Source organism: Pituophis catenifer, unplaced genomic scaffold (genome assembly GCF_029215685.1).
Source record: "Pituophis catenifer annectens isolate HBS135680 unplaced genomic scaffold, rPitCat1.0.hap2 SCAF_3, whole genome shotgun sequence".
Classification (NCBI taxonomy): Eukaryota; Metazoa; Chordata; class Lepidosauria; order Squamata; family Colubridae; genus Pituophis; species Pituophis catenifer.
The window spans coordinates 31,448,919-31,475,261 of record NW_027256883.1 but is presented as its reverse complement, the minus strand read 5'-3'; the positions used below and the strand labels follow the sequence as shown (position 1 = coordinate 31,475,261).

Sequence of the window (26,343 nt, the reverse complement as noted above, 5' to 3'; positions counted from 1 at the left end):
ATGCCAGGCTACTCAGAATTTTATTTCAATGTGAATCATGGTTATCTAGAAGGACTGGTCCGAGGCTTTAAAGCTGGAATCTTGAGAGCTTCTGATTATGTTAACTTAGTCCAGTGCGAAACCCTGGAAGGTGAGTCAGGTTATGTTGAAGTTCAGTGTTATGGCTTTGGGAAAATCTATCTATCTATCTATCTATCTATCTATCTATCTATCTATCTATCTATCTATCTATCATCTATCTATATCTATCATCTATCTACATTGCCTTCTCACCCACAGCCATTCTGTGCGTAGTACATCTATCTATCTATCTATCTATCTATCTATCTATCTATCTATCTATCTATCCTCTATCTATCTATCTCTATCATCTATCTACATTGCCTTCTTGCTGGCAGCCATTCTGAGAGTAGTAGATCTATCTATCTATCTATCTATCTATCTATCTATCTATCCATCCATCCATCCATCCGTCATCCGTCATCCATCCATCATCCATCATCCATCATCCATCCATCCATCCATCCATCTATCTATCTATCTATCTATCTATCTATCTATCTATCTATCTATCTATCATCTATCTATCTATCTATCTATCTATCTATCTATCTATCTATCATCTATCTATCTATCTATCATCTAATTTTTGTAATGCCCACCTTTCTCAGAGAGGGATGCTGGGCTCTGTACAATAAAATGTTAAAATATGTAACAGTATATATAAAAGTTTAAAAGTAGGCAAGAGATTAAAATTAGCTAAAAGGCAAAGGAGGGCTTTTAGGGGACTAACCAGCCTGAAAGCAGCATGCTTCTTTGGGCTTCCCACAAAGGAGCCATGTCTCTTCCTTTTCGGAAGGCCAGGAGAGTGGGGGCCTGCCTCATCTCTGGGGAGAGAATATTCCATAGCGTGGGGGCAATGGCAGAGGAGGCCCTCTTCCTGGACCCCCACCAGTTGGAGTTCTTTAATTTATGGGATCTGTGACATAACTTTCCTGCCTGATTGGGTGGGATCCTGGGCTGATGTAATGGGACAAAGATGGTTCTGTAAATAACCTGACCCCATGCCATGCAAAATTATATTATCTCTCTTAAAGAGAGGAAAACATCCTTATCTTGGCATTAGATTAAACTTTGATAAAAGAATGTTGGATATATCACTGAAATTAGCAAAATTAAAACCTGGGATTATCTTTCAAAGAGATCTTTAGGTCTCAGCTAGGATGTAGGCAGACATCACCTTGAGAAAAAGGTTGGTAAACTTTTTGGGTTACATTATTTACTTATTTTATTTATTTATTTATTTTAATTTGTCAAGTACATATTAGATAATATATGTAAGTATAAGCATGAACTGAATACATAAAATGAATACAATTAAAGGGAACATTAGGACAGGGACGGTAGGCACGCTGGTGCTCGTATGCACACCCATTATTATTATTATTATTATTATTATTATTATTATTATTATTACTTCTACTAGAATTGTGCTGCTGTTATGCAGTTCTAATAATAATGAGGATATGTACTTCTATAGTCTAATATTTAATCATACTAGTAGCCAGGTCCATTAGTTACATTAAGACATTACCTGAAGCAAAAGTAGAATGTTAAGACTTTTTTTTTTTAATTCACAAGCAAAAACATTTCTCTGTTAACATTTTTGGCTACACTTTAGGATGTCTTGAAGCTGCAACAGATTTATAGAGTTAGGGTTAGATTTATAAGAGAAGCTGCAATAAATATGTACATATATCTAATATATGACTATATTGAACTATTGGTGGGCTGCATTCAATACTTCCAAAGGAAACTAGAATAGAGGTTCTGTATAATCCATAGATGAACCTAAAGTAATTCCAGAATAATTAATACAAATGTAACAACTTAAAACAAGAAGCCACAAATGCACAAATTCCTACTAATTTATTTCATGCGAACATGTGCATGACTAAAAATTACTCGAGATGCATTATGCATGTTATATTTATGGTATTTTAAATTTCCAACGCAATTAGAGTCACTTGAATACAGCAACGGGCTCATGTTTTGAGGTCATTATAGGTTATTTTTGGATCCTGATCTTTCTGAATTCTTCAGGGCAGTCTGAGAGGTGATTAACTCCAGGTCAATCATGCATTTAGAGTTTCATCTATGTACCGTTTCTATTTTAAAAAAGAAAAGAAGTAAAATAAATAACTTAGGGAGCAAATATGCAGGGCCAATGCCTCTGATTATTTCACCTCTCACCCTTTTACTGCAGGTAAGGCTATAATCTTCACAATGTTTTACCAACAGATCACTGTTTTTAATTCTGCAGCCCTTTGTTTAGCATACAATCCTGATTAGTTTATATTGGCAGGCTTTAGCCTAGTTGACATAAAGCAACTGCTAGATTTAACCTTGAAAGACTGCATGATGCTAGATATCAATAAAGACATACAGAAAATGTGTCACTGTCATTCACAGCTGTCTGGATATTTACAGCACCAATCTAGTAGCCCAATCTCTTCACACATTTCCAACACCACCTTTCTTCTGATTCATTCTGGTTCATTTTTCTGATTTATTTAGCAGACAATTATTCTCTCTCTCTTCCTCCCTATTAAAATGAACTTTGAAATGAAAAGTTTTGATTTTTCTTAGAAAAACTCAGCCACCCAAACAACCATCTTTATGAGAATGATACTACGGAACTGGAGCTTTCAACCTCATTGTAATGGAAAGAGGAAATTATTGCTTCTGGAATTGAAGAAGTTAGTTTCCAGAAATTATGTATCCTGTTTCCCCTAAAATAAGACATGCCCTGATAATAAGCCCTCCCTGAAAATATTTAAACACATGTGCAGCCGGTCCCCGCCATTTCCTCTGGTTTCCTCCATGCGCCCCAAAATAATAAGACCCTCCCAAAAATAAGGCCAAGCGCTTATTTCAGGGTTCAAAAAAAATATAAGACAGGGTCTTATTTTCGGGGAAACACAGTAGGAATTGATAGAAATAAAAGAAGGCATGTAAGATGATTATTGCCTACTGCGTTCCTGAAGCCTAAACATTTTGAAACATATTAATTAAGCTTGCATTCATAGTGTGCTCTGCAAGAAATCTTCACTTATAAACAATGGTGTGCTGCCATGATACAATAGGTTGCGTGACTCAACATGACAGCAGCTTTGCAGTACTTTGCTCTGGTCTTGTTACATCTACAGCTTGGATTGATGCATTTCTTTGAACTAGATTTCCCTACCTGGTTGGTTTTGATCTATACAGCTGCAATTTTTTTTTTAAAAAAAAAAAATCAAGATGTTCATAGTTTTCTTTTTGAAATGTTCCTATAAAAGCTGCTATAATTTTTTTACTGCTTAGGGAATAAATGAGTAGTGAAAGTGTAATAATAATAATAATAATAATAATAATAATAATAATAATAACAACAACAACAACAACAACAAGAATAAAAAGAATAAAAAGAACAAGCACTACAAACTAATGCCATGAAAGTGAAGATACAAAAATCCACTGACAATCCAAACTGCCAATTTTGCAACAACAAAGTCAAAAATGTTTCACATTTAATATGTGAATGCAGCAAAATTGCACAAAGTGATGAAAAAGCTAGAAATGACCGAGTTGCTAAATTAATCCACTGGTCATTATGTAAAAAATACGACTTACCTGTATCCAAAAAGTCATGGGAATATAAAGTGGAAAAAATTATCAAAAATGAGAAGGTGAAGATCTTGTGGGACTTTCAAATACAGATGGATCATCTTTTGGAACACAACATGCCAGATATCACAGTTGTCAAAAACCAAAACATACTATTTATTGATATCGTGGTACCAGGAGATGCCAGAGTCGAAGATAAAGAACTGGAAAAAATCATAAAATATTGCGACATGGCCATCAAAACTATGCAATTATGGATGAAACATGTAACAGTGATACCCATTGTCATCGGGGCACTTGGTACCATGTCCAAGAATTTTATAAAATACATCAAGAAATTGCAGCTTCCTGCAATAACACCAGCGGAATTGCAAAAAACTGTGCTACTTGGAACATTGTACATCTTAAGAAGGTACTTGGTTGATACCTAGGATGCTAATCAACCATTAGCACCAGTCAATGGTATTTGTGATGCATTTTTGAATGTTCAGTTGACTGAATTCATGTTTAATGAATAAAGTAAACAACAACAACAACAACAACACTGTGGGACTTCTGAATACAGTCTGATAAAGTTTTGGAACACAATACCCCGGATATCACAATTGTGGAGAAGAAAAAAGTGTGGATTGTCGACATTGCCATACCTGGTGACAGCAGAATCAACGAGAAACAACTTGAAAAATCACCAGATATCAGGACTTGAGAATCGAACTGCAGAGACTCTTGCATAAATCAGTGCAGGTGGTTCCAGTGGTACTCGGCACACTGGGTGCTGTTCCTAAAGACCTAAGCAAGCACTTAAAAAACGATTGGCGCTGACAAGATCACCATTGGTCAGTTGCAGAAGGCCACCTTACTGGGATCTGCTCGCATAACCCGCCAATACATCACTCAGTCCTAAACGCTTGGGAAGTATTCGACTAGTGATTTGTGATATGAAACCCAGCATGGTTATCTCGTTTGCTGTGTATACTGTCATAATAATAACAATAACAAAAACAACAACAACAATAATAATTTTATAAAACAAAACAATGGCTCTGTACCCAATATCTGGATTTATATTGGTTAGCATTTTAATGGCAAACGCAATCCCATATAATAATTCCAATTTGGAGTATTGAGAACAATTAAAGGATATAATCCCTGTAATCCAACCTCCAGGAGCAATCTAGAAATCTGAACTGGATCGTTTTGTGGCATGCAAGGGCTGCTATCCCAAAAGGGAGTTGAATTAAGGTAAGTAAGTGGATAGTATATAAATTGCAGTTAACTGAAATTGAAATTGAACTCAATGTCAACTATGATTAAATTCCTTAAACTCAGCCAGAATGATTGCTCCTAATACATTTAATCTGAGATACCAGATATGAGCTGCATAATTCCAGATAGCCATTAGCTGACACCTGAGTTAGACTTTATCATTGCTTCAATCTAGTGGCAGTTTAGATCTGATAGACCTATTTTGAGGAGAGATTGTGATTGCCATAGCAAGTAAATTTTGCTGTCTTATTCAAAGAATAACATTTCTATCTAGTTTTCTTCAGTTAGGATCCAGGCTTTGTAAACCAGGATTTGGGGCCAAGAGCACATTCTGCTTTCAGATTTTGGCTTCTTAGGAGAACAACATGCCTAATAAATTATTTATATATTTTGGTTTGGTTATGCATTCTCTAATTTCTTACTTACACTTTTATCTTTTGAATTCAACAGAAACTATTGTTTGCGCTGATTGTTATTTGGAAAATTGCTTCAGATATGATTTCAAATCCAGATTTATAATCTGTAAATAAATTATGATTTGTAGCCAGATTGGAGATTAAAACTAAACACAGGAACATTCACACTCTGGAATGCTCCCCTACCCCGAAATGCCTACTACAATATATGATCTTTAAAGTGTCTGTTGAAAATATATTCTTCACCAACGCCTTCCCAATATAAAATGTGAAGATATTCTTTTCCATTGTTATATTTGTTATTGAATAAGGTATTATAGTATTTTAGGGTATCATGATGATTATTGGTTTGAGATGCTTTGATCTAGGAAGTGTTTAAAAAATAAAATTAAAATTGTGTGCAACTGTATACATGTCATTGAAATGGGAAATCAGTATGATTTGTCACTTAATTTCTTTGAAAACAATAAATTTATTGTTACTATCTTTTCGATTCTGTTTTAGACCTGAAGTTACACTTACAAACCACAGATTATGGAAACTTCTTGGCCAATGAAACTGGTCCTCTTACCGTCTCTACAATTGATGACAAACTAAAGTTCAAACTGCTGACAGAATTTCAGTATTTTAGAAATCATGCCTTTGAACCACTTTCAACTTTTCTAAATTATGTTACGTAAGTGAAGTTACTTCCTGAAATGATTGTGCCAGTGAGCTATGAAGACGAGCTAAAATCTATATCTATATAATTTTGAAAATAATAACATTTTGTTAAAAACGTGATCAGATCTGGTGAATACATGGTGGGAGACAACTAGAAAATCTTGGTGTTGTAGATTAGAGTAGGACACTCAAAAAACATTGCAAAAGATCATGACAAAATCCTCCAGTCTGTTGCCAGAAACCAACACGGACAAGTTCATCTATTCATTGGAAGTTAAACTCAGCCCAAGAAAAATTATCTTAGAATTTATATATATATATATATATATATTATATATAAAACACCTAGCTATCTCATGCATACATATTCTTAAATAGGCTGTTGCTGTTTAAATATTAGTCATGAAAATCCCCATGTTATGCTTGCCAAATCGCTTCATAAACTGTGTATTCTTGGCTAGGTAGCTTCACACTGTTGGAATGCGCAAGCAAAATACAGAATGTTTCCATCCAGAAATATAAGTTTTACTCATACGCCAGTTTAATACATAGACTTACATTATCAACAAACATTTAGCAATAAAGCATTTTTATGCTGCCACACAACTGCTAGATAGTCTTCCATATCTCTTTGCCGTCATTTACTAGTCTTTGGGATATCTTGATACTAAGCTGGGTAACCTTCTTTAAAAATCAGAAACAGAAGTGCAACTTTTTTTCCCTAGAAATTTTTTTTCTGTTATTGCAGCAATATTTCACTCAGTAGGAAAGATGAGTCATAAAAATGGCAGAGAGTTTTTAACCTTGTTGACCTTTCTTTCTTTCTTTGTAAAAAACTGGTTGCAATTTCATAACATAGAAATCACAGAGGTAGAAGAAAGCTTAGCACTCATCCTGTTGTGCAGGATCTGCTAGAATATCTCTGAGACATGACCATCCAGTCTCTGTTGGAAAACTTTCAGCAAAAATAAATTTATCATTTCATGTGGCTTCATGTTCCACTGGCTGACAAATCATATAAACAGGAAGCCCTAGAATGATTCTCCCCTGCCCAGCATGAGTTAGTTTTCAGAAGTGATTAAAAATCAGTATGAAGTAGACTGAGCCCGAACCATGTCCAGAGAATGCTGAATGCAGATCATTGTAAAAATGTGGCATTGTTAAGCAGCACCCAGGCAATCCTGAATAGTGGAATGATGTCTGTTGTTATCGACAGCAGTCCTACCATCGCCCCCATCACCGTATTTATCATTATTTGCATTCTGAGTAGTATTAGGTGGTTGGGTCTCATTTTCATTTAAAGTTCTCCCAAAGCTCTTATCCAATGTTTGTGGGCAAATTCAAATGCAAGGACATCCAATACCCAATACCTCTTCGAGTTGTCACAATAACTGTCAGCGTTCCAGAAAGCCCCCCAACTCCAAGTAAAAACTCTGAAGCAAGCATTTTTCAAAATTCTATTTACTAGAATAGGTAAACTGGCACATCTGGGAAAACCCAAATCTGAGAGGTCCGGGTTTTCCCTCAGTAAATCAAAACCTCCAAAGCCATCCCCTCACTCTTCAGTCGATCACATGCTCCAATCACTATCCATCCCATCTCGAGACAGCACTCTGACCACTCCTTCTCCAGATGCAGGATCGGCCTGACTTTGACCGACAGGAAGAATTCTATTATGTCTAAAGACAATCCCTCTACTAAATCCCCCCTCCTACTTTCCCACACATGAGAAGGTGGCAGCATGGAAGCTTACGGCCAAATATGGCTTCCAAAGCTGACAATAACATTGAAGTGCTATTGTTCTCACTCTTTAGAACAGTGTTTCTCAACCTTAGCTATTTTAAGATGAGTAGGGACTTCAACTCCCAGAATTTGTCAGCCAGCATTCTGGGAGTTGGAGCCCACCCATCTTAAGTTGCTAAGGTTGAGAAACATCCTGTAGCAAGCAGGAAGCATTGTGAGCAAGTCTTACACTATGCCCTATAACCATTCACATGGTTGCCTTAGCCTTTGCCTTGGCAGTTGTAACAAGAACTCAAAAGGAGCTAAAGGCCAACAAATATCCTCTTTCATGCCAGGCATTGGCACCATGGATTGAAGTAGACATGCTAGGGATACTTGATCACTGCAATCCTGTAATTTTCTGGGTACCTGATATGGCACTTTTACATAATACAAGGTGATGATCCAATTAGGAAGTATAGCATTTAGCTAATCAAGTAGAACAGTATTCGGTATGTTTGGGCCCCAAGTAGGGATGGTGGTATTTGATTATTAATGTTTACTACTTGATGTTCCACTTTAAATTGAGTTAAATTGTTTTAACATGTCATTGTTGTTGTTGTTGTTGTGGTTATTAGTTAATCTTTAGTGAGATTCACAGCCTTTGAGGCTGGTTAATAGCTCAGCAGCTCGAGTCCTAACCAAGAACCTAGGAACTGTTAAGGTATCATCGGAGGATGTAAACTGTTCCGAGTAAGGTGGTTTTTTGGAGAGTCAAAATGTTCAAGTCCGGCAAATTTAGAATTTCTAAATAGCGGGGTAGGCCTTTGGGTATTGCTCCAAGGGCTCCAATTACAATCGGGACAACACACGATTTCTTTTTCCACAGTCGCTCAACTTCAATTTGCAAGTCCTGGTACTTTGTGATTTTTTCTTGCTGTTTATCTTCAATCCGTGCATCACCAGGTATTGCAATGTCAATGAACCATACTTTTTTCTTTTCAACTATTGTTATGTCAGGGGTGTTGTGGACCAAGTGCCTATCAGTCTGAATCCTAAAGTCCCACAAGACCTTGAGTTTCTCATTCTCTAAAACTTTCTCAACCTGATGTTGTTGTTGTTGTTGTTGTTGTTGTTGTTGTTGTTGTTGTTGTTGTTGTTATTCACATATTAATTTTTAGAACAATTAGTTACCATTGTTTTGTATTATTGTTGTAACCATTCTGAATACTTGGAGATAATGAAAGTATATTAATTAACATTTTGCATCTAAAAATTAAAGATGCAAATGTTAGGCCAAGAAACCTTGTTTATATTTCACTTGGCAAAGTTGCTTTGAGATGCTTGCATTCTGGAAACTAAGTAGAGTCAGCCTTGGTAAATTACTTGAATGGAGAACCATCTAGGAATTCCATGGCTGTTGGATAGACTGAAAGTAAATAAAAGCTATCACCCTGCTGAAGAAGGCAAAGGGAAGACATTTCCATAACATTGCCAAGAAATCTGCCTGGACGCAACCACCAAGTTCAGATTTTTATTATGAGTGATGCTTGGGATGATGCTATTCACCCACAAGAATTCTGGGAGATATGGCAATCTGGGAAGAAACTTCTGAAACCTCTGATTGTTTTCTTAGTTATTTATTTTAGTAACAGATCCAGAGGGGGATCTACAATTTCTTCTAAAGACCTTTCCTTGAAAAATAGTGTGACTGATTTAGCCTAAACACATTTCCCCTGGGCAGCTAATTTGGACTTTCATAAAAGAACAATTATGTGTTAGCTGTGTTCATTATTGCTACATCTTTACAGCACAGAAGGTTTTTTGTTCCCCTCAAATGTCAGAATAACTGACTGACTTTGAGTAACATGCACTTAGACTGGAGACTGGGAGTCATCTGTCATTATCTCTTAGACAACAACATGACTTAGTCTGTCTCCTGAATTGCCACCAACGTTTTGGGGTCTCTTTGTTGAGACTGCCTATTGAGGCAGAGTGACCTAGAACCTGTTTTAACCTCCTTCTGATTCTATCAAAGCAAAATCTGTCACAAGCCTAATATATGTATGGAAAAACAACATATTCTTGTTATTTCGTATGATAACATTTGCATATTTATTTTAAGGAAATAAATTTATAGCAAATAATTCCCATAGTTTCTGTTGCTGTTGTTATTGTGTGGTGAACAAATTCTATGAATGTTGAATAAATTTAAATAGAAATGGAGCATTTTTAAGTTCCATTGAAATAAATGACTGTTGTCCAAAAATATGTGTTTTGTGTGAAAGAGAATGATGTAATGCTCATTTAAAGAAAAACAATAGAAATTACTTGATAGGATAATTTAAGAAACTAATGTGGAGACTCAAAACATGCTGACAAGCTATTTGTTAGTAATTGATTTTTTTTCTGATTTGCAGTAAATATGTACATTTTTTTCTCCTTTGTTGACTTCTAGCAACTGTCTGGATTACTCCCTATAGTTTCCTTGGCAAAATTTTCGCAAGTGGTTTGTTATTGCTTGCTTCCTAGAGCTGAGAGAGATTGACTGGCCAAAGGTCAAACAGCTGGCTTTTGGCCTAAGGCAGGATTAGAACTGACAGGCTCGTTTCTAGCCTTAATGCCAACCTCACTCATACATTCAAATACTTACCTTTTAACTCTTTATAACACCATTGTAGGGGGTATAGTGGCTCAGCGGTTAAAGATGCTGAGCTTGTCCACTGGACAGCTGACAAGTCTGGGTTCAAGACCCAAGTGTTGTGCGATGGAGTGAGCTCCCCAGGTCCTGTCCACCTAGCAGTTCAAAAGCATGCAAATGCAAATAGATAAACAGGTACTACTTTGGTGGGAAGGTAACAGCATTCTGGTTCCCTTGGCTTATAGTCATGCTGGCCACATGACCACGGAAAAGTTTTAGTCATTATGGCTCCCTCAGCTAAGAAACAGAGATGAGCACTGCTCCCTAGAGTTAGACATGACTGGACAGAGGAAATCTTTACCTTTAACATCACCATAGTAATATTAATTTCTTTCTTTTGTTTGAAAGTTTCTTTTTTTACTCAACTATTAATTATGATTTTGTTCTTGAACCAATTGCTGTTTTATTATTCTGAATTAGAAACATAACCTATTGATTACTGAAGAGAGTTTTATAAGCAATTGCCTTGGAAGACAACCCAGAAGCCAGCTTTGGTATAACATGCAGTACAGTTCAACGATTATTTTTAATGTATAAAGCCCTTGATGGTTTGGAATATGGATAGGTAGTTATAGGTTTGCCTGGTTCAAATAGAACTGTTCCATCCAATGCATTTGCCCTGAGCTGTAATTCAGACAGACCTCTTCCCCACCTCCATCTCTCCCCCTCTGGGAAGAAATCAAGCGAAAGCAACACGGTGTTTCTTGGTACATGCTCCATTTCCGTAGAATATCCTAATCTTGGAGATTTGGGCGGTACTAACCCCAAAGGCCGATAAAGTGGAGAACCGATATTAAGATATCAGGTCAGAAAGTTGGAGGCTGTGAGTTCTAGTCCCACTTTCGCTGGGTGATAAAATTCAGCTGGGTGATCTTAGGCAAGTCATTTTCTCTCAGTCCAACCAACTCACAGGGTTGTTGTTATGAGGAAAATAGGAAGAGAAAGTTGTGTTGGATTTGTTCATCACTTTGAGTTAATATAATAAAAAGTAGGATGCATAAATTAAAATATTCTATGTGTTTTAATATTTGCTTACTGGGATGCCAATGTAACTTGGACTTGGTATTCAGCTTTAGTGGGAGTAGATTTTATGTGTATTTTTGTAACCTGCTGAGAGTCTGTTTGGGAGTCGGCAGTATATAATACTGCAATTAAATAAATGGATTTCAATTGATAATTCATTTCTTAGAATATTATATTAAGTTCCTGACATCACCAATCTTTGTCTTATGTAAAAATGGGAAAGTCTGCATACATCTCTCTATAAAATGTATTAATTAAATTTTAAGAGGAAAAAATAAATATTTAACCCAAATGACTTATCACCCAGAGAAGGGCAGAGATGTGTCTTCAAAAGCACTGCTATGTGACTTATTAATAAGAGTCAGTAGCATGTGTTTCCTATTTATCAATATAAAGTAACATTTTCTTCCCAGACCTGCTGCTTTCCAAGTACCATCAGTTCAGCTGCTATGGGCAGGATTGATAAAAGTTGTGGTCCAAAATATTTGGAGGTTGTAAGTTTCAGAATGGCTGATAGAGAGGTGAGAAAGAATGAGGATCACAAAATCCACATGCAGATAATGAAATGTAAAAAGAGTCTGACTTTCCCCACCTCTTAATGTGCTACGCTCTGCAAAATAGATTCCTTTTTGATGATATTGTCATTTTGTTTAATGTAGCGTGCGTTGTGAAGAAATTCTTATTTCCATTTTATCATATGATCCCCGCTTAGAGGAAAATTAGCGTTCTGCTACAAAGCCCAAGATATTAGATTTAACATTAACCTGATTCTTAGATTTTAAAACATTTTTCAGAGAATGCAACAAAACCTTTGACTGATGTTATCTTGTCATACTAGGTATAGCTACATGATTGATAATGTGATTCTCCTCATTACTGGTACCTTGCGCCAAAGACCCATAGATGAATTGGTTCTTAAGTGCCATCCTTTGGGCAACTTCGAGCAAATGGAAGCTGTCAGCATTGCTCCAAACCCTGCAGAGCTCTTCAATGCAATCTTGGTGGACACACCATTAGGTACGTCACTCAATCTTTTCATAGATTTCCAAGTATGTTCCCACAGAAGAGAACATTTCCTACTATAACTTCTTTCTTTAAAAAAGCATGTGGCCCATCAAAATGAACATAACTTATTATGCTCTAATTTACTTAGTGAATATTGCTCACATATCGTTGTAGTGCTGGGAAGGCATAAATATTAAACAGTTTTTATACATCCTTTAGCTAAGTAGATCACATGCTATACCCCTTAGTATGAATGTTTGCTTTTTATGCATTTCTTTTATTATAGTAAATCAGTTAACAGAAGAAATATACATACAATAGTGTTAACAATATAATATACCCTCAAAATTAATAATAATGAAAATAAAAGAAAATAAAAGAAAATTAGGGGTAAAGGGAAAAAAGGAAAAACAGTCTGGAAAAATGTTTTCAATCAAAATTTCCATGACATTATTGAGGAATGTCTTCTTTCTTGCCCCTTTGTCAAAATAATCAATTTAAAAAAATCACATGGGATTTTAAACCAGTCCATTGCTGCAAATCAGGTAGATTTTTCCTTTCCATGTTATATCATGATTCTTTTCACCAGTACCATATCTGAAAAATGAAAAAATATTAATAACAATTAATTCCAATTTTAAGAGTGACAGCCAAGAGAAATATATGTCCCTTTAATAAGACAGTAATTGATCCAGCATTAATAAAATGAATCCAAACCATATGAGTTAATAATATCTCTTGGGTTGTATTTCCAACAGGGAAGGGTACCTGCAAACAATCCTTACTGAACATTTTCTGGTACATCAAATATGTAGAAATCACTTTGGAAAATTGATTTACTGATCTTATTTTAAGATGATAAGAACCCAATTAACTTTATTTAAAGGGTGCAGATTTATTTACACAATAGAGTCAAACTCAGTATTGAGTATTTCCTATCCTCTTCTCCAGTCACGCAGGGTTTTTAGCACTTTCAGCATTTCCTACAACTGCATCATGATAATTTGGTTTACTGTGCAAAAGGGGTGGTGGTACATATTTGCAATCTAAACAGGTCTCTATGTGAGTTTGGTGACATATGAACCAAAGCTACCTTCAACTGAGTCAGATCACTACAGTCTTTTCCAATAAGGGTACCCTTCTGAAATCAGGCGCTTCTCCCAGTGTCTCAGCTCGCATGCCTATTGCTAAACATTCCCAGAATTAAAAGCCATATATCTGGATGTTGCAAATTGAGGTGCCCTAACAACAATAGTTCTCCAAGATTTCAAATCTGATATACCAATCACAGAACTTGAGAACTTTTCTATTACTTTACCTAACCCATTCTACAATAATAACCAACATTTGAGAATGGTCTAGGTTTCTTAAAGAGAACTATATTCACACCCTGTTTCTGGAATTGGCAATGTGCTGCCAACACCCTAGCCACTATAAAACTGATCACTTTCCTTATAACAATGTCATCAACAACAAGAAAAGCCAGCCATAGTGATGTGATATTTCAGATATTCAGCACCCCAGGAAGCTATGGCTATCATTTACCATTTTAATTCTGACACAATTCTTCTGGGGATTTAACATTAACATTGTTCCATAATCATGTCACTTTTCCTATTTTCTCTATTTTTTCATAATTAGAAAAACTGCATAGCATTTGAACGTGTTTTTTAAAAGTAATAAATGAACTTTTTTGAAATTTGGTCTATAGTTTAAATATTATTCTTTACAGCTGATTTTTTTCAAGATTGTATATCTGAAAACGATCTGGATGAAATGAATATTGAACTCATGCGCAACAAATTATACAAGGTAAACCCTACTTGAATTCTATTGAATTCTGTTGCATAGAGAAATCTATACAAATTAAGAGTACTAAAATAAGTGGCAGATTTGTCACTGGTATAATGTAAATATAGATAAAAGATTACAAATAAGATAGATGTATGTATAACTGGCAGTGGCAAAAAACCTGAAGGTTCTTTGTGACTTCTATTTTATGTTATTATCTGTCACACACAAAGCCATTCAGTTCAAGAATAGGATTCAACATATAGAGTTTAGGCAAGTTCAGATGCAAGAAAATGTGGAGAAAACAGAATGAGTATGTCTTCGGTCTACCCTGTAACATATTTTTCTGACTATATTTAAATGGAAACTTTCAAAACTCTCTGTTGCCAATAGACAAACAATAATTGTACATTAAAAGACATCTAACTACGTAGAAGGTATCAATAACTTTCTGGGGGCTAATCTATGCAGGTTTGCTCACTTCTAAGCCCTTCTGAGTTTAGTAAACATATTTTTGCACGATGTTGCAAAAGTCATCCCAAGAACTTTTTGCTGTGCATGACAGAGAACAAAGTAATTCTTCCTCTCTCTTCATCACTGCAACCAAGCTGATTCAACTGGCTGGATAACTGAGGAATTCTGGAGTTGAAGCCCACGCATCCTAAAGCTGCCAAGGTTCAAAAACACTGGACTACACATTCTTATTTTAAGACTAAATGATTCCTCCAGTGGACACAGCTTTAAAAATCAGAGGATAAGCTGTCTACATACAGCTTGTTTTCTAACATTTGACTGCCACTCCTATGCCCTGACATCACTGTATCTAATGGTAGGACTACCCCTTTAGGGTTGCTGTTACAAGAAGCACTGTCAGCTGATGTTGAAATCTATTCAGCAATGTTTCTACTTATTAAGTAGAAACCAAGACTTCCAAATTCAACTTTTATTTTAATATTGATCTTATGCAATATAGTTTGGAATGAAATTCAGGTGGGCTACAGGCAGTGGTGGGCTGCTACCAGTTCGGATGAACCGGTAGTTCTGACGATTAGCTGGCCCCGCCCACCCGCTCCTGCCCTATCCTGTTCTATATTTCCTTCTTTCCGGCTCAGCTGATTCATGTGGCACAGCTGATTTCCACGCCTCCATTGTTCTACTTACCAGGGCAGCCTTAGAAGGTAAGCAGCTGAGCTTCAAATTGCTGTATTTTGAACGCTGTGCGGAAGTGCATGCTATCACAACTGGTTGTTAAACCAGTTGCAGCCCACACTGGCTAGAGGAACAGGCAAAGAAAATATCTTCTAGACCCAAAGGTGCTTTTTCCAAAAGGCAACTGGACTTTCTTGGTTTTTTCGTTGGAAACATTTCATTTCTCATCCAAGAAGTGTTTCACTTCTCATCCAAGAAATATTTATCCTTTTTGGAAAAGAAGTGAAATATTTTCAAAGAAAAAAAACAAGATTGTCCAGTTATCTTTTGGGAAAAAAACACCTTTGGGATAACCATGACCTGGATGATTGAGAATCTCCATAGGCAAACATATTTCCTTAACTTACTGTAATACATTTTCTGAGAGCACATAAATATGCTCTCAAAATTTGCAGCATAGACACTGGCTTCAACAGTATTCCTAGTTTTCATATTGTTAATTCCAGTCTCCAACAGATAGGCAGAAATTTGCAAATTTGACAAATGGATGTGGAGGAAACTAACTTATTCTTATCCCTATGCCTTGCTTCTCAAAATCGTATCCAAGATTGCTAGTAGCAATCAAGTCAAATCAAATAGAAAGCAAACCAGAGAGATGGATCCAGTTCTTCTCTTGATTTACAAAAACCTACATGAGTTATAAGTTTAATGGTGGAAGTAACTTTAACCTTACTTTCATTCTGCAGTAAACAATATAATGTATTCATATTTTTCCTATTGTCCTGGACTCGCATCAAAATTAACAACTCAAGTTAAATTGTATTTGTGATCTTTCAAAGAGGGTTTTTCAAATAAATGTGTTCTATTTTTTAGTCCTATCTTGAGGCCTTTTATGCATTCTGCAAAAAAGAAGGTGGCACTACAGCAGATATAATGTGTCCTATTTTAGAGGTAAGAAATATGTAATATTTCTTCTTTAGATCTCATCTATCATAAGGTGACCAGATTTTAACATTGGTAAAGAGGGACATTGTGGGTGTGGCTTATTTTGTGGGTGTGGCTAGCTGGTCATGTGACTGGGTGGGCGTGGCTAGCTGGTCATGTGACCGGGTGGCCATGGCTATGTGTATAGGATAAGGTGAACAGATTTTAACATTGGTAAGAAGGACACCATTGTGGGCGTGACTTATTGTGTGGGCGTGGCTTGGAGGCCATGTGACTGGGTGGGCGTGGCTAGCTGGTCATGTGACCGGGTGGCCATGGCTATGTGTATAGGGACTACTCAGAGGGCTGAAAAGTCATTTCTGACAGGTCCTCACACTTTTGACTGGTCCTCACACTTATGACCATCCTCACATTTATGCCCGTGCAGTATTCTTAACAACCATGTCACTCATTTCACAACTGCTTCTCTTCACCATGATGACAAGATAGGACAAAAATGTAAAATGTGAGGACAGTCGTAAGTTCGAGGACTGGTCAAAAGTGTGAGGACCAGTCAAAAATAACTTTTTCAGCCCTCTGAGTAGTCCATATGCACAAAAGGACTAACCAGAGGGCTGAAAAAAGTCACTTCTAACAGGTCCTCGGACTTTTGACTGGTCCTCACACTTATGACCATCCTCACATTTATGCCCATGCAGCATTCTTAACAACCATGTCACTCATTTCACCACTGCTTCTCTTCACCATGATGACAAGATAGGGCAAAAATGTAAAATGTGAGGACAGTCGTAAGTTCGAGGACTGGTCAAAAGTGTGAGGACCAGTCAAAAATAACTTTTTCAGCCCTCTGAGTAGTCCATATGCACAAAAGGACTAACCAGAGGGCTGAAAAAAGTCATTTCTGACAGGTCCTCGCACTTTTGACTGGTCCTCACACTTATGACCATCCTCATATTTATGCCCATGCAGCATTCTTAACAACCATGTCACTCATTTCACAACTGCTTCTCTTCACCATGATGACAAGATAGGGCAAAAATGTAAAATGTGAGGACAGTCGTAAGTTCGAGGACTGGTCAAAAGTGCGAGGACCAGTCAAAAATAACTTTTTCAGCCCTCTGAGTAGTCCATATGCATAAAAGGATACAGCAATAGAGAAGGATGAAGGAAGGGAAGGGAAATTAGAGTAGGAGTGAAGGTAAGAGAGGGAGGAAGAGAGGAGGAGAAGGAGAAAGGAAGAGGAAGTAGGGAGGAGAAGAAGAGGGGGGGAAGAGAAAGTAAGAAGGAAAGAAAAGAGAGAGGTGGTAGGTTTGAGGAGAAAGATTGCTGTACAATAAAAAAGATGAAAGGGAAGAAAGCCAACCCCAAACAAATATAAAGATATTAAGATAAAGAATGAATGGTTAAACTTTAAAGAATAAAAGAGAACAAATATGAATAAATAGCAGTAATTAGAAACACACATACAAACATACAATTTATTTTCTTTGAACAGAGTATTGGCCGGTTCACAAATTTAAACAGTGTTTAGTCACTTCAATTAAATTTACAATTTCTATATTTCCTTTTTGCCATATTTATTCCTCATCTATTTTTTTAAGAAAAACCAATATTACCCTTCATCCTCATCTCTAATTTTAATCAAATTCAATTTTTCCCTTCTATTCTATATTATACCCCTTCCCATTGTCATCTATTTTTATATCCATCCTCACATTGTTTAATTATGTAATTATGTAATACAGTTGTTTAATACAAATTCAACATTTTAATATAAATCAATTAGTTATAAAACTATCTTTTTTGTATATTAATCAATATGAACATGAATATTCCTATTATTTCCATGCAATCCAATTTCTTACAAATCAATTAATTATATTTACCAATAATAATAAACCAAATAATTTCCCCCATATATTCCTCTGAACCACAACTTAACCATTTCTGCTTTCAACACAATATACAATTAATAGTATCTCAATTATTACAATTCCCTAGTTAAATACAGCTTTTTTTTCTTTTGTGTTTTAAAATCTTGAACTCTCCTCCTAAATTTCCCATTGTTTGCAGTTTTTCACCTACCTTTTTTGGGGAGGAAAAATAAAAATAAAAATAAATCTCTCTCTGCCTCATTTTGTCACGTTGCACCAAAGATCCTGGTTTCGGTTTCGGTTTCGTTTCTGCAGCTTAGCTAGGGGAAAAAAAGACTGCTTCAGGAACTCTTTACACTGATTGCCTGTAGGGCAGCCCTTTGAAACCCCGGGCAAGAGTTTAAACAGTTTTGTTTTCTTCTAGCCATCAGCTGGGGCTCAAGAGGCAGCGGGACTCAGGAGGCAGAATGAAAAATCGGGACTTTTTTGAAACGCCGCAGGACGCGGGACAAATTGCTAAAAATCGGGACTGTCCCGCCAAAAGTGGGACGTCTGGTCACCTTAATCTATCACCATAGCCATCCTAGAACATAGAATAATAGGGTTGGAAGCAACCTTAGAGGTCTTTTTGTCCAACTCTCTGCCCATGGCAGGAGAGCCTATACCTGTGATGGCGAACCTATGACATGTAGCCATATCGCTGGGCACATGAGCTCAGCTCAGGCGCACGCATCTGATTTTCGGGCCTTCTGGGCCCATCAGAAGTAGGGAAACAGGCTGTTTCCTGCCTCCAGAGGGCCTCGGGGGGTGGTGTGAAAGGCTTGTTTTTTCTCTCTCTCCAGGCTCCAGAGTCTTTCTAGGAGTTTGGGGAGGGCGAAAACGGCCTCCTCCCCCCTGAAGGCTCTCCGGAGGCCAGAAATGGCCCATTTGCCAACTTCGGAGTTGGCAAACAGGCCATTTTTGGCCTCTGGAGAGCCTCCAGGGGGGAGGCCGTTTTCGATCTCCCCAGACTTCTAGAAAGGCTCTGGAGGCTGGAGAGAGCAAAATACAGGCCTACCGTGCCATTGGGTGCCAGGAGCAGGGACAGCATTGGGGGGGGGGGGTCGCGCATACATGCGTGGGGGCAGGCGCATAGAATTATGGGTGTGGGCACACACACATGCAGCCCCCCTGCTCCTGGCACTTGATGATAAAAAGGTTAGCCATCACTGGCCTATACCATTCCAAACAAATAGCTGTCCAGTCTCTTTCTGAAACCTCCAGTTATGGAGCATCCACAACAGCCAGAGGAAAGCTGCTCCACTGATTAATTGTTCTCACTGTCAGGAAATTTCTCCTTAGTTTTAAGTTGAATCTCTCTTTAATGATTTTTCACCTGTAGCTTTTTGTAATGCCCTCAGACACCTTGGAGAATAAGTTGACTCTGTCTTCTTCTGTGACAATCTCTCAAGTATTGGAAGACTGTATCAGATTTCTCCTAAGCCTTCTCTTCGTTAGACTAGACATACCTACTTTCTCTCAATCATTCATGGTTTGGAGTCTAGATCCCTTATCACCTTTCTTGCTCTGCTCTACACTTTTTCTCAGCATTTTTCTTTCTTTCTTGGTGACCAGAACCATTTTTAAGCCACAGCATCCAGTACACTTTTTCATTAGTATATTCAATTATTTTAATAGCACACGTGGCAGAAATAAATTTCCTTTAAAATAGGATTGAAATACTTTAGATTTTTCTAGGTATCTTAACTAAATTAGATAAGGCAACAGATTATTGAGCACCCGGAGGCTCCAATTGGTCCAGAATGCGGCCGCGTGGGTGGTTATGGGAGTGTCATGGCGCTCCCATGTAACACCTCTCCTGCGCGAGCTGCACTGGCTTCTGGTGGTCCTTCAGGTGCGATTCAAGGTATTGGTTACCACCTTTAGAGTGCTCCATGGCTTAGGACCCGGGTATTTACAAGACCGCCTGCTGCTACCAATAGCCTCCCACTGGCCAACTCGCTCCCACAGAGAGGGGCTCCTCTGGGTGCCGTCGACCAAGCAATGTTGGCTGGTGACCCCCAGGGGGAGAGCCTTCTCTGTGGGGGCTCCTGCCCTCTGGAACGAATTGCCCCCCGAGATGCGGAGGATTCCCGACTTGCGCACCTTCTGCCGGGCCCTCAAGACGCTTTTATTTCAACAAGCTGAGCTGGCCTAATTTTTAAATTTTAATTGTTAATTCTTTTTTAAACATTTAAATTGGATTGTTTATTTTAATTATATGGGCCAAACTATTTAATATTTTTAAATTGTTTTTAAATTTTATATTTGTGGGTTTTATGCTGGCTGTAACTGCCCTGAGTCCCTTGGGAGAAGGGCAGTATATAAAATAAATAAATAAATAAATAAATAAATAAATAAATAAATAAATAAATAAATAAATAAATAAATAAATAAATAAATAAATATTACATTATTAAATACAGATATCCCAAATTTGTAATTACTCAACACACACAAACACAGCCCTGAGAAGAAATTTGAGGCTAGAAAAGTGATAAAATATATCTGTTACCTTTATTTTAATTAAAGATAAATGCATCTTCCTCCACTTTCTATCCCCCAATCTGTATTTAATTCATTTACATTAGCTGTCATCAATGGTTTCTTTGATGTTCTTTTTTGCATGTGAAAATGGATCAGGCAAAGCTATTTGTTACTTAAGTTTTTTCATGATCCTTTTAATTGCATTTTACTTAAACTGTCCTCTTGGGCTGGTAAAAATTAAAAAAAACTCACTTTGGTTGATATTTTTTATTCCACTGCATTATAGATAAAATAATAAGAACTGTCAATTATCTCACAATAGTTATGCACTAAAGTTCACTGCCATAAAAGCCAATTCTCCTTTTTTACTAGGAGTTTTTCCCCACCCTCTGCTAACCATGGCAGACATTTATTTCCTCCATCCATATTCTGAGAAAGCACCAGGTGCAATTTGGTGCAATTTCTATACTACAAAAGGACCTAAATCTGACCAGGAGAGTTCCAGATAATGTGTTTCTTCTAGGTTTCTCTGCAGTTGGGTCTCATCACTTTCTGAATAATCTTTAGGTCTCTTCAGAAGAAAGCCAACACTGTCTTTTTCAATGTGGTAACATAATCAACTTTCTCAAAGAGGCACTTATCACTTCCTAAATTGAATTGCATACATCCTATTCAACTGTCCAATGGAGCCAGAACATGGAACATAGATTTAATTAATAAATGATAGAGCTCATACTACTGTTGATCCTATAATTTAGTATCCTGTGAACATAGTCTATATGAATCCACATTAATGTATATCTATTGGACAGAAGAAGTTGGACAAAAATGTATTAACGAAATAAATGTACAAGAATGCACTGAACCAAAAGAATTGGATGAAATCCTACAAGGAGCAGATGTGAAGATGATTAGGAAATTATATAAATATTTACTGGATTACGATATGATAGACGAGCAAGTGAAAGAGACCATGCTCACCTGGAGTAAGAATTTGGGTATGGCATAGATCTAGATAGCTGACAAAAACTATGGGAGAGGAACAGAAAGCTTACCCTAGCCACTGCATATAAAGAAAATCAATACAAGATGTTTTACAGGTGGCATTTCCCACGCACAAGACTGGCCAAGATGTGCAAAAATTGCTCACCGAAATGTTGGAAATGTAAAGCAACACTAGGCATTTATTATCATATGTGGTGGGGGTGCCCGAAAGCCAAGGACTTTTGGCTCAAAATATAAAAGTGGCTAGAAGAGCTGTTAAACCAGATGATAGATATGATGCCAGAACTCTTTCTTCTGGGTATAGTAAGGGATAATTACAAAAAAGAAGAAATATATCTTATGGTACACATATTAACGGCAGCGAGGTTGATATTCGTACAAAATTGGAAAGGCAGAGAGAACCCACAGGAGGTAGAAATAATCAACAAAATATTGACCTGTGCAGAAATGGACAGGTTAACAATGGAGCTCAAAGATAAAGATGAATCGGAATTCTATGTAACCTGGAATACATTTTATAAATGGCTAGAGAAAAGGAGGAATGTAGGGATAGAGAATTAGAAACAGAGTGAAGAGAATAAATAAAATAATATAAGAAATATTAGATAGGAATAAATTGGAGTTGAATAGATACGAAGGGAATATGTATGTAACTGAAGTGTGATTGAATGTACAAAAAGTATATATGGAATATGCATGATGTTATATTGTAATATACACGAAAGAAAAAGTGTTAGAAAAATATGTACCAGACAAGTCGCACCAAGTTTTTAAATTGTATATTTAATAAAATTAACAAAAAAAAAAGAAGAAGAATGCATTACATTAAGGGGGAAGTGCTTGCAAAAAGAAATATACAAAAATGTAACATTAGGCAAAATTGCAAATAACATCTGTTTGGAACAATGTGCAAAAATGCCTACATATTGTTATGTTTTTTAAAAAGAAGTTTCAAACTCATGTAGGAATGGAATTCACAAAAACTTCTGAATGGAAAACTAAGAACTTTATCAAAAATTCAAATGAAAAAGATTTGGAAAACTGAGAAACTGAGAAAAACTGAAATCAATCAGTGATCCACTGCTGGAACTTCCTTCTCTTATAGTTCCATTGACACCTGTCCTGGGCATAAACAGCCAGAATTAAAGATTGCAAAAAAAAAAAAGAAAGAAAAAAAAGAAAGAAAGAAAAAAGAAAGAAAAAAAGTGATTCACTTCTGTAGTACACAGCCTACTGATTTCTTTATAATAAGTAAGGTTTGAAATATTTCATTGGTTAAAAATCTTGATATTTCTGCACAGAACTAATTTTATTTGTGCTCTTTCAATTCTTCCTTTGGAATATGTTACATTACTAGGAAATAATGTGAGTTCCCAGTGGGATGGAAAAGGTGTTTACTTAACTTTTATATTATTAACCAAGAGCAGAAAGGTGAAAAAAAAAACCCTTTTTAAAATCAACATTGCCAAAAGACAGAGAGAATTTCAGTGGATTACTAAAATGAAGCGTAACAGTTATGTATCTATGAATGAGTCTTTTAAAAAACATGTAAAATTGTCATATGTTTTACTTTATTCAGTTTGAAGCTGACCGGCGGGCATTTATTATCACAATTAATTCATTTGGAACAGAACTAAGTAAAGAGGACAGACAGAAGCTGTATCCAACTTGTGGCAGACTGTATCCAGAAGGCTTAGATATGCTCGCCAAGACTGATGATTATGAGCAAGTGAAGGGTGTGGCGGACTACTATGCTGTAAGTAATTTCCGAATTGTGCCTGATAAAAATGTATTCTATCTATATCACTTTAGAGTATATGTTGGCAAATTTTAAAAATCTTACATACTGGGTTTTCCAGATTCTAAACAAAGCAAACGGATAACATTGACCTGCTTCCTTAAAGGAAATGCATGGAGCTCTCTGGCCAATGATGGAGATTGCTATTTCCATTTCCATTTGCTGTTCTTGCTTTTCTGAGATACAAAATATGATTGTTCTGGAAGAATGACTGCTGATAAAAACAGTTGATGTTATAATGGTATTACTATATAATTCTATATATAATGAGGAGAGGACAGTGGGAGGGGACATCCAGGGGAGAAGAGCGGCGTAACAGTGGATGCAACTGGGTAATTTAAAGAAAGGGGAGAAAGAGAGAGTGAGGGAACGTGCTTTGCAATTTATAAAACATGTAAAGTAGAAATATGCACTGAAGAATCGATTTACCAAGATCACTTATAAACAAAAGGAAGCAATTTATGAAATGTTTTACAGAATATTTAATGGCTGCTTCTGCTTTCAGGAATACAAGGCTTGCTTTGAAATGGTTGGAGGTAGTACAGGTGACAAAACCTTGGAAGATGCCTTTTTTGAGCTTGAGGTAAGATTTGATTCACCTTTCAAACACTGTCTTCCCAAACTCTTTCTTTTCAATGTACTCCGAGACATTTTGTTTTGTGGGCCTCCCAACAGACATATCTACTGTGGATGTACCTAAGACTAGGAAAGGACTTCAAAAAAGTTTTCCTAAATTAGTAGGTTGGAAAAGGTGCATTGTAAGGTGTCTCTATAAGGGACACGGTGGCTCAGTGGCTAAGATACTGAGCTTGTCAATCGAAAGGTTGGCAGTTCAGCGATTCAAATCCCTAGTGCCGTGTAATGGGGTGAGCTCCTGTTACTTGTCCCAGCTTCTGCCAACCTACCAGTTCGAAAGCACGTAAAAAATGCAAGTAGAAAAATAGGGACCACCTTTGGTGGGAAGATAACTGTGTTCCATGCGCCTTTGGCATTTAGTCATGCTGGCCACATGACCAGCATGACGTCTTCGGACAGCGCTGGCTCTTTGGCTTTGAAATGGAGATGAGCACCACCCCCTAGAATTGGGAGCAACTAGCACATGTGCGAGGGGAATTTACCTTTTTAAGGTGGCTTTGCATGTCCCCATGTAACCAACAGAACAGATTGCTATCATCCATCAACTACCTACAGTGGTGGGCTGCAACTGGTTTAACAACCGGTTCTGTGAGCATGTATGTGTGCCTAATACACTTGCTGCAGCGTTCAAAATACAGCAATTTGAAGCTCAGCTGCTTACCTTCTAAGGCAGCCCCGGTAAATAGAACACCGGAGGTGCAGAAATCAGCTGTGCCACACGAATCAGCTGAGCCAGAAAGAAGGAAATATAGCACAGGATAAGGCGGGGGCGAGTGGGCGGGACCAGCTGATTGTCAGAACTACCGGTTCACCCGAACCAGTCTAAACCGGCAGCAGCCCATGTCTGTCTGTCTGTCTGTCTGTCTGTCTGTCTGTCTGTCTGTCTGTCTGTCTGTCTGTCTGTCTATCTATCTATCTATCTATCTATCTATCTATCTATCTATCTATTTATCTATCTATCTATCTCATGCTGCCCATCTCTCCCCTACAAGGTGACTCTGGGCTCATTTGATTTTCTTCACAGAGACCTTGATTTATTTTAAAATCTGAGAATTGACTGAGACTTGAAGGATTTGAAATCACTGTAATCATATGAAAATCCATGTTTCATAAATATAATAAAATGAATACAAAGTTATAATATTAACATTTCATGTCTTTAATTTTAATACATTAAGCCTTTAATGTAATACCCACCCTTTAAACATCTTTTGGCGCACCCATCCTGTTTTGCAGTGTGGGCCTTTCTGATATGTGACTCAAAGGTTGGTGTGGACTTTGCTCTAAGATTCACAAACTTTCTTGCTTCTAATTTTTTTAAAAATGTATTTTTAACCTTTGTGATAAGTGGCATACAACTTGACATTCTTCATCAGAAGGATGAAAGCAGCATCAGAATGTCTTGCCACGAATTACATCCCTATGGGGCAGGTATAATGTCACAATGCATATAGAAAAGGGCTGGAGCAAATAGCACAATATCACAATGCTGCTTTTGACAGCTTTGCCCTCCTTGGCCCTTCTGTGAATGATGATCCTGTGAGCTATTTGAAGCATTGCCACAAATGCTCAGATATAGTTAAACCTCAGGCCAGCTTTTATTGAGCAAAGCAAAGGGAAAATCCATTTAGATTTACTGCCATTTGTAAAGCTCTTTTGAATTCTGAAGAGGGAAAGACATGATTTAAAGGTAACCAGTTATCTTTTTTTAAAAAAATAAAATAATTAAATATATTTCTCCTTTTGTACAGGTGAAAATGAACGTGCTGGCATTTAACAGTCAATTTCATTTTGGAGTTTTTTATTCCTACGTTAAACTGAAGGAACAAGAAAGCAGAAATATTGTATGGATTGCTGAATGCATTTCTCAAAGGCACAGAACAAAGATTAACAACTACATCCCTATATTCTAAATTGTTAGTGATGCCTGTTGTCATTTATAATTACTAAATTATTCCTCAAAAAACAGTCTCTTTACATATTTGGCCATTAGGAAGAAATTGCCTTAGAATGTAGCATTTCGTTGTTCCCACATGTTAGTTCTGTTCAGATGAAACAACTCATGTACGATTTAAGCAATTTTCAGTTATTATATTACAACAAATGTAAGGTGAATACAAAAGCTTGTGATTAAGATGTTTCAAATATCCTACT

At 36.9% G+C, this 26,343-nt stretch overlaps 1 protein-coding gene and 1 long non-coding RNA gene across 2 annotated transcripts in view; one reads left to right on the top strand and one right to left on the bottom strand.

Annotated features, from left to right (window-relative positions):
• Positions 1 to 26,102, top strand: ATP6V0D2 (ATPase H+ transporting V0 subunit d2). Its single transcript, XM_070940466.1, has 8 exons — positions 1 to 130; positions 5,856 to 6,027; positions 12,299 to 12,477; positions 14,198 to 14,277; positions 16,279 to 16,356; positions 23,335 to 23,511; positions 24,059 to 24,136; positions 25,941 to 26,102. The coding sequence occupies exons 1-8, from the start codon at positions 1 to 3 to the stop codon at positions 26,100 to 26,102; spliced, it is 1,056 nt and encodes a 351-aa protein (XP_070796567.1).
• LOC139314689 (uncharacterized) overlaps positions 12,722 to 26,343 on the bottom strand; it is a 46,499-nt gene continuing 32,877 nt past the window's right edge. The window contains exon 2 of the long non-coding RNA XR_011600206.1: positions 12,722 to 13,062. This is a non-coding gene — a long non-coding RNA (uncharacterized lncRNA). The remainder of the gene's footprint in view (positions 13,063 to 26,343) is intronic.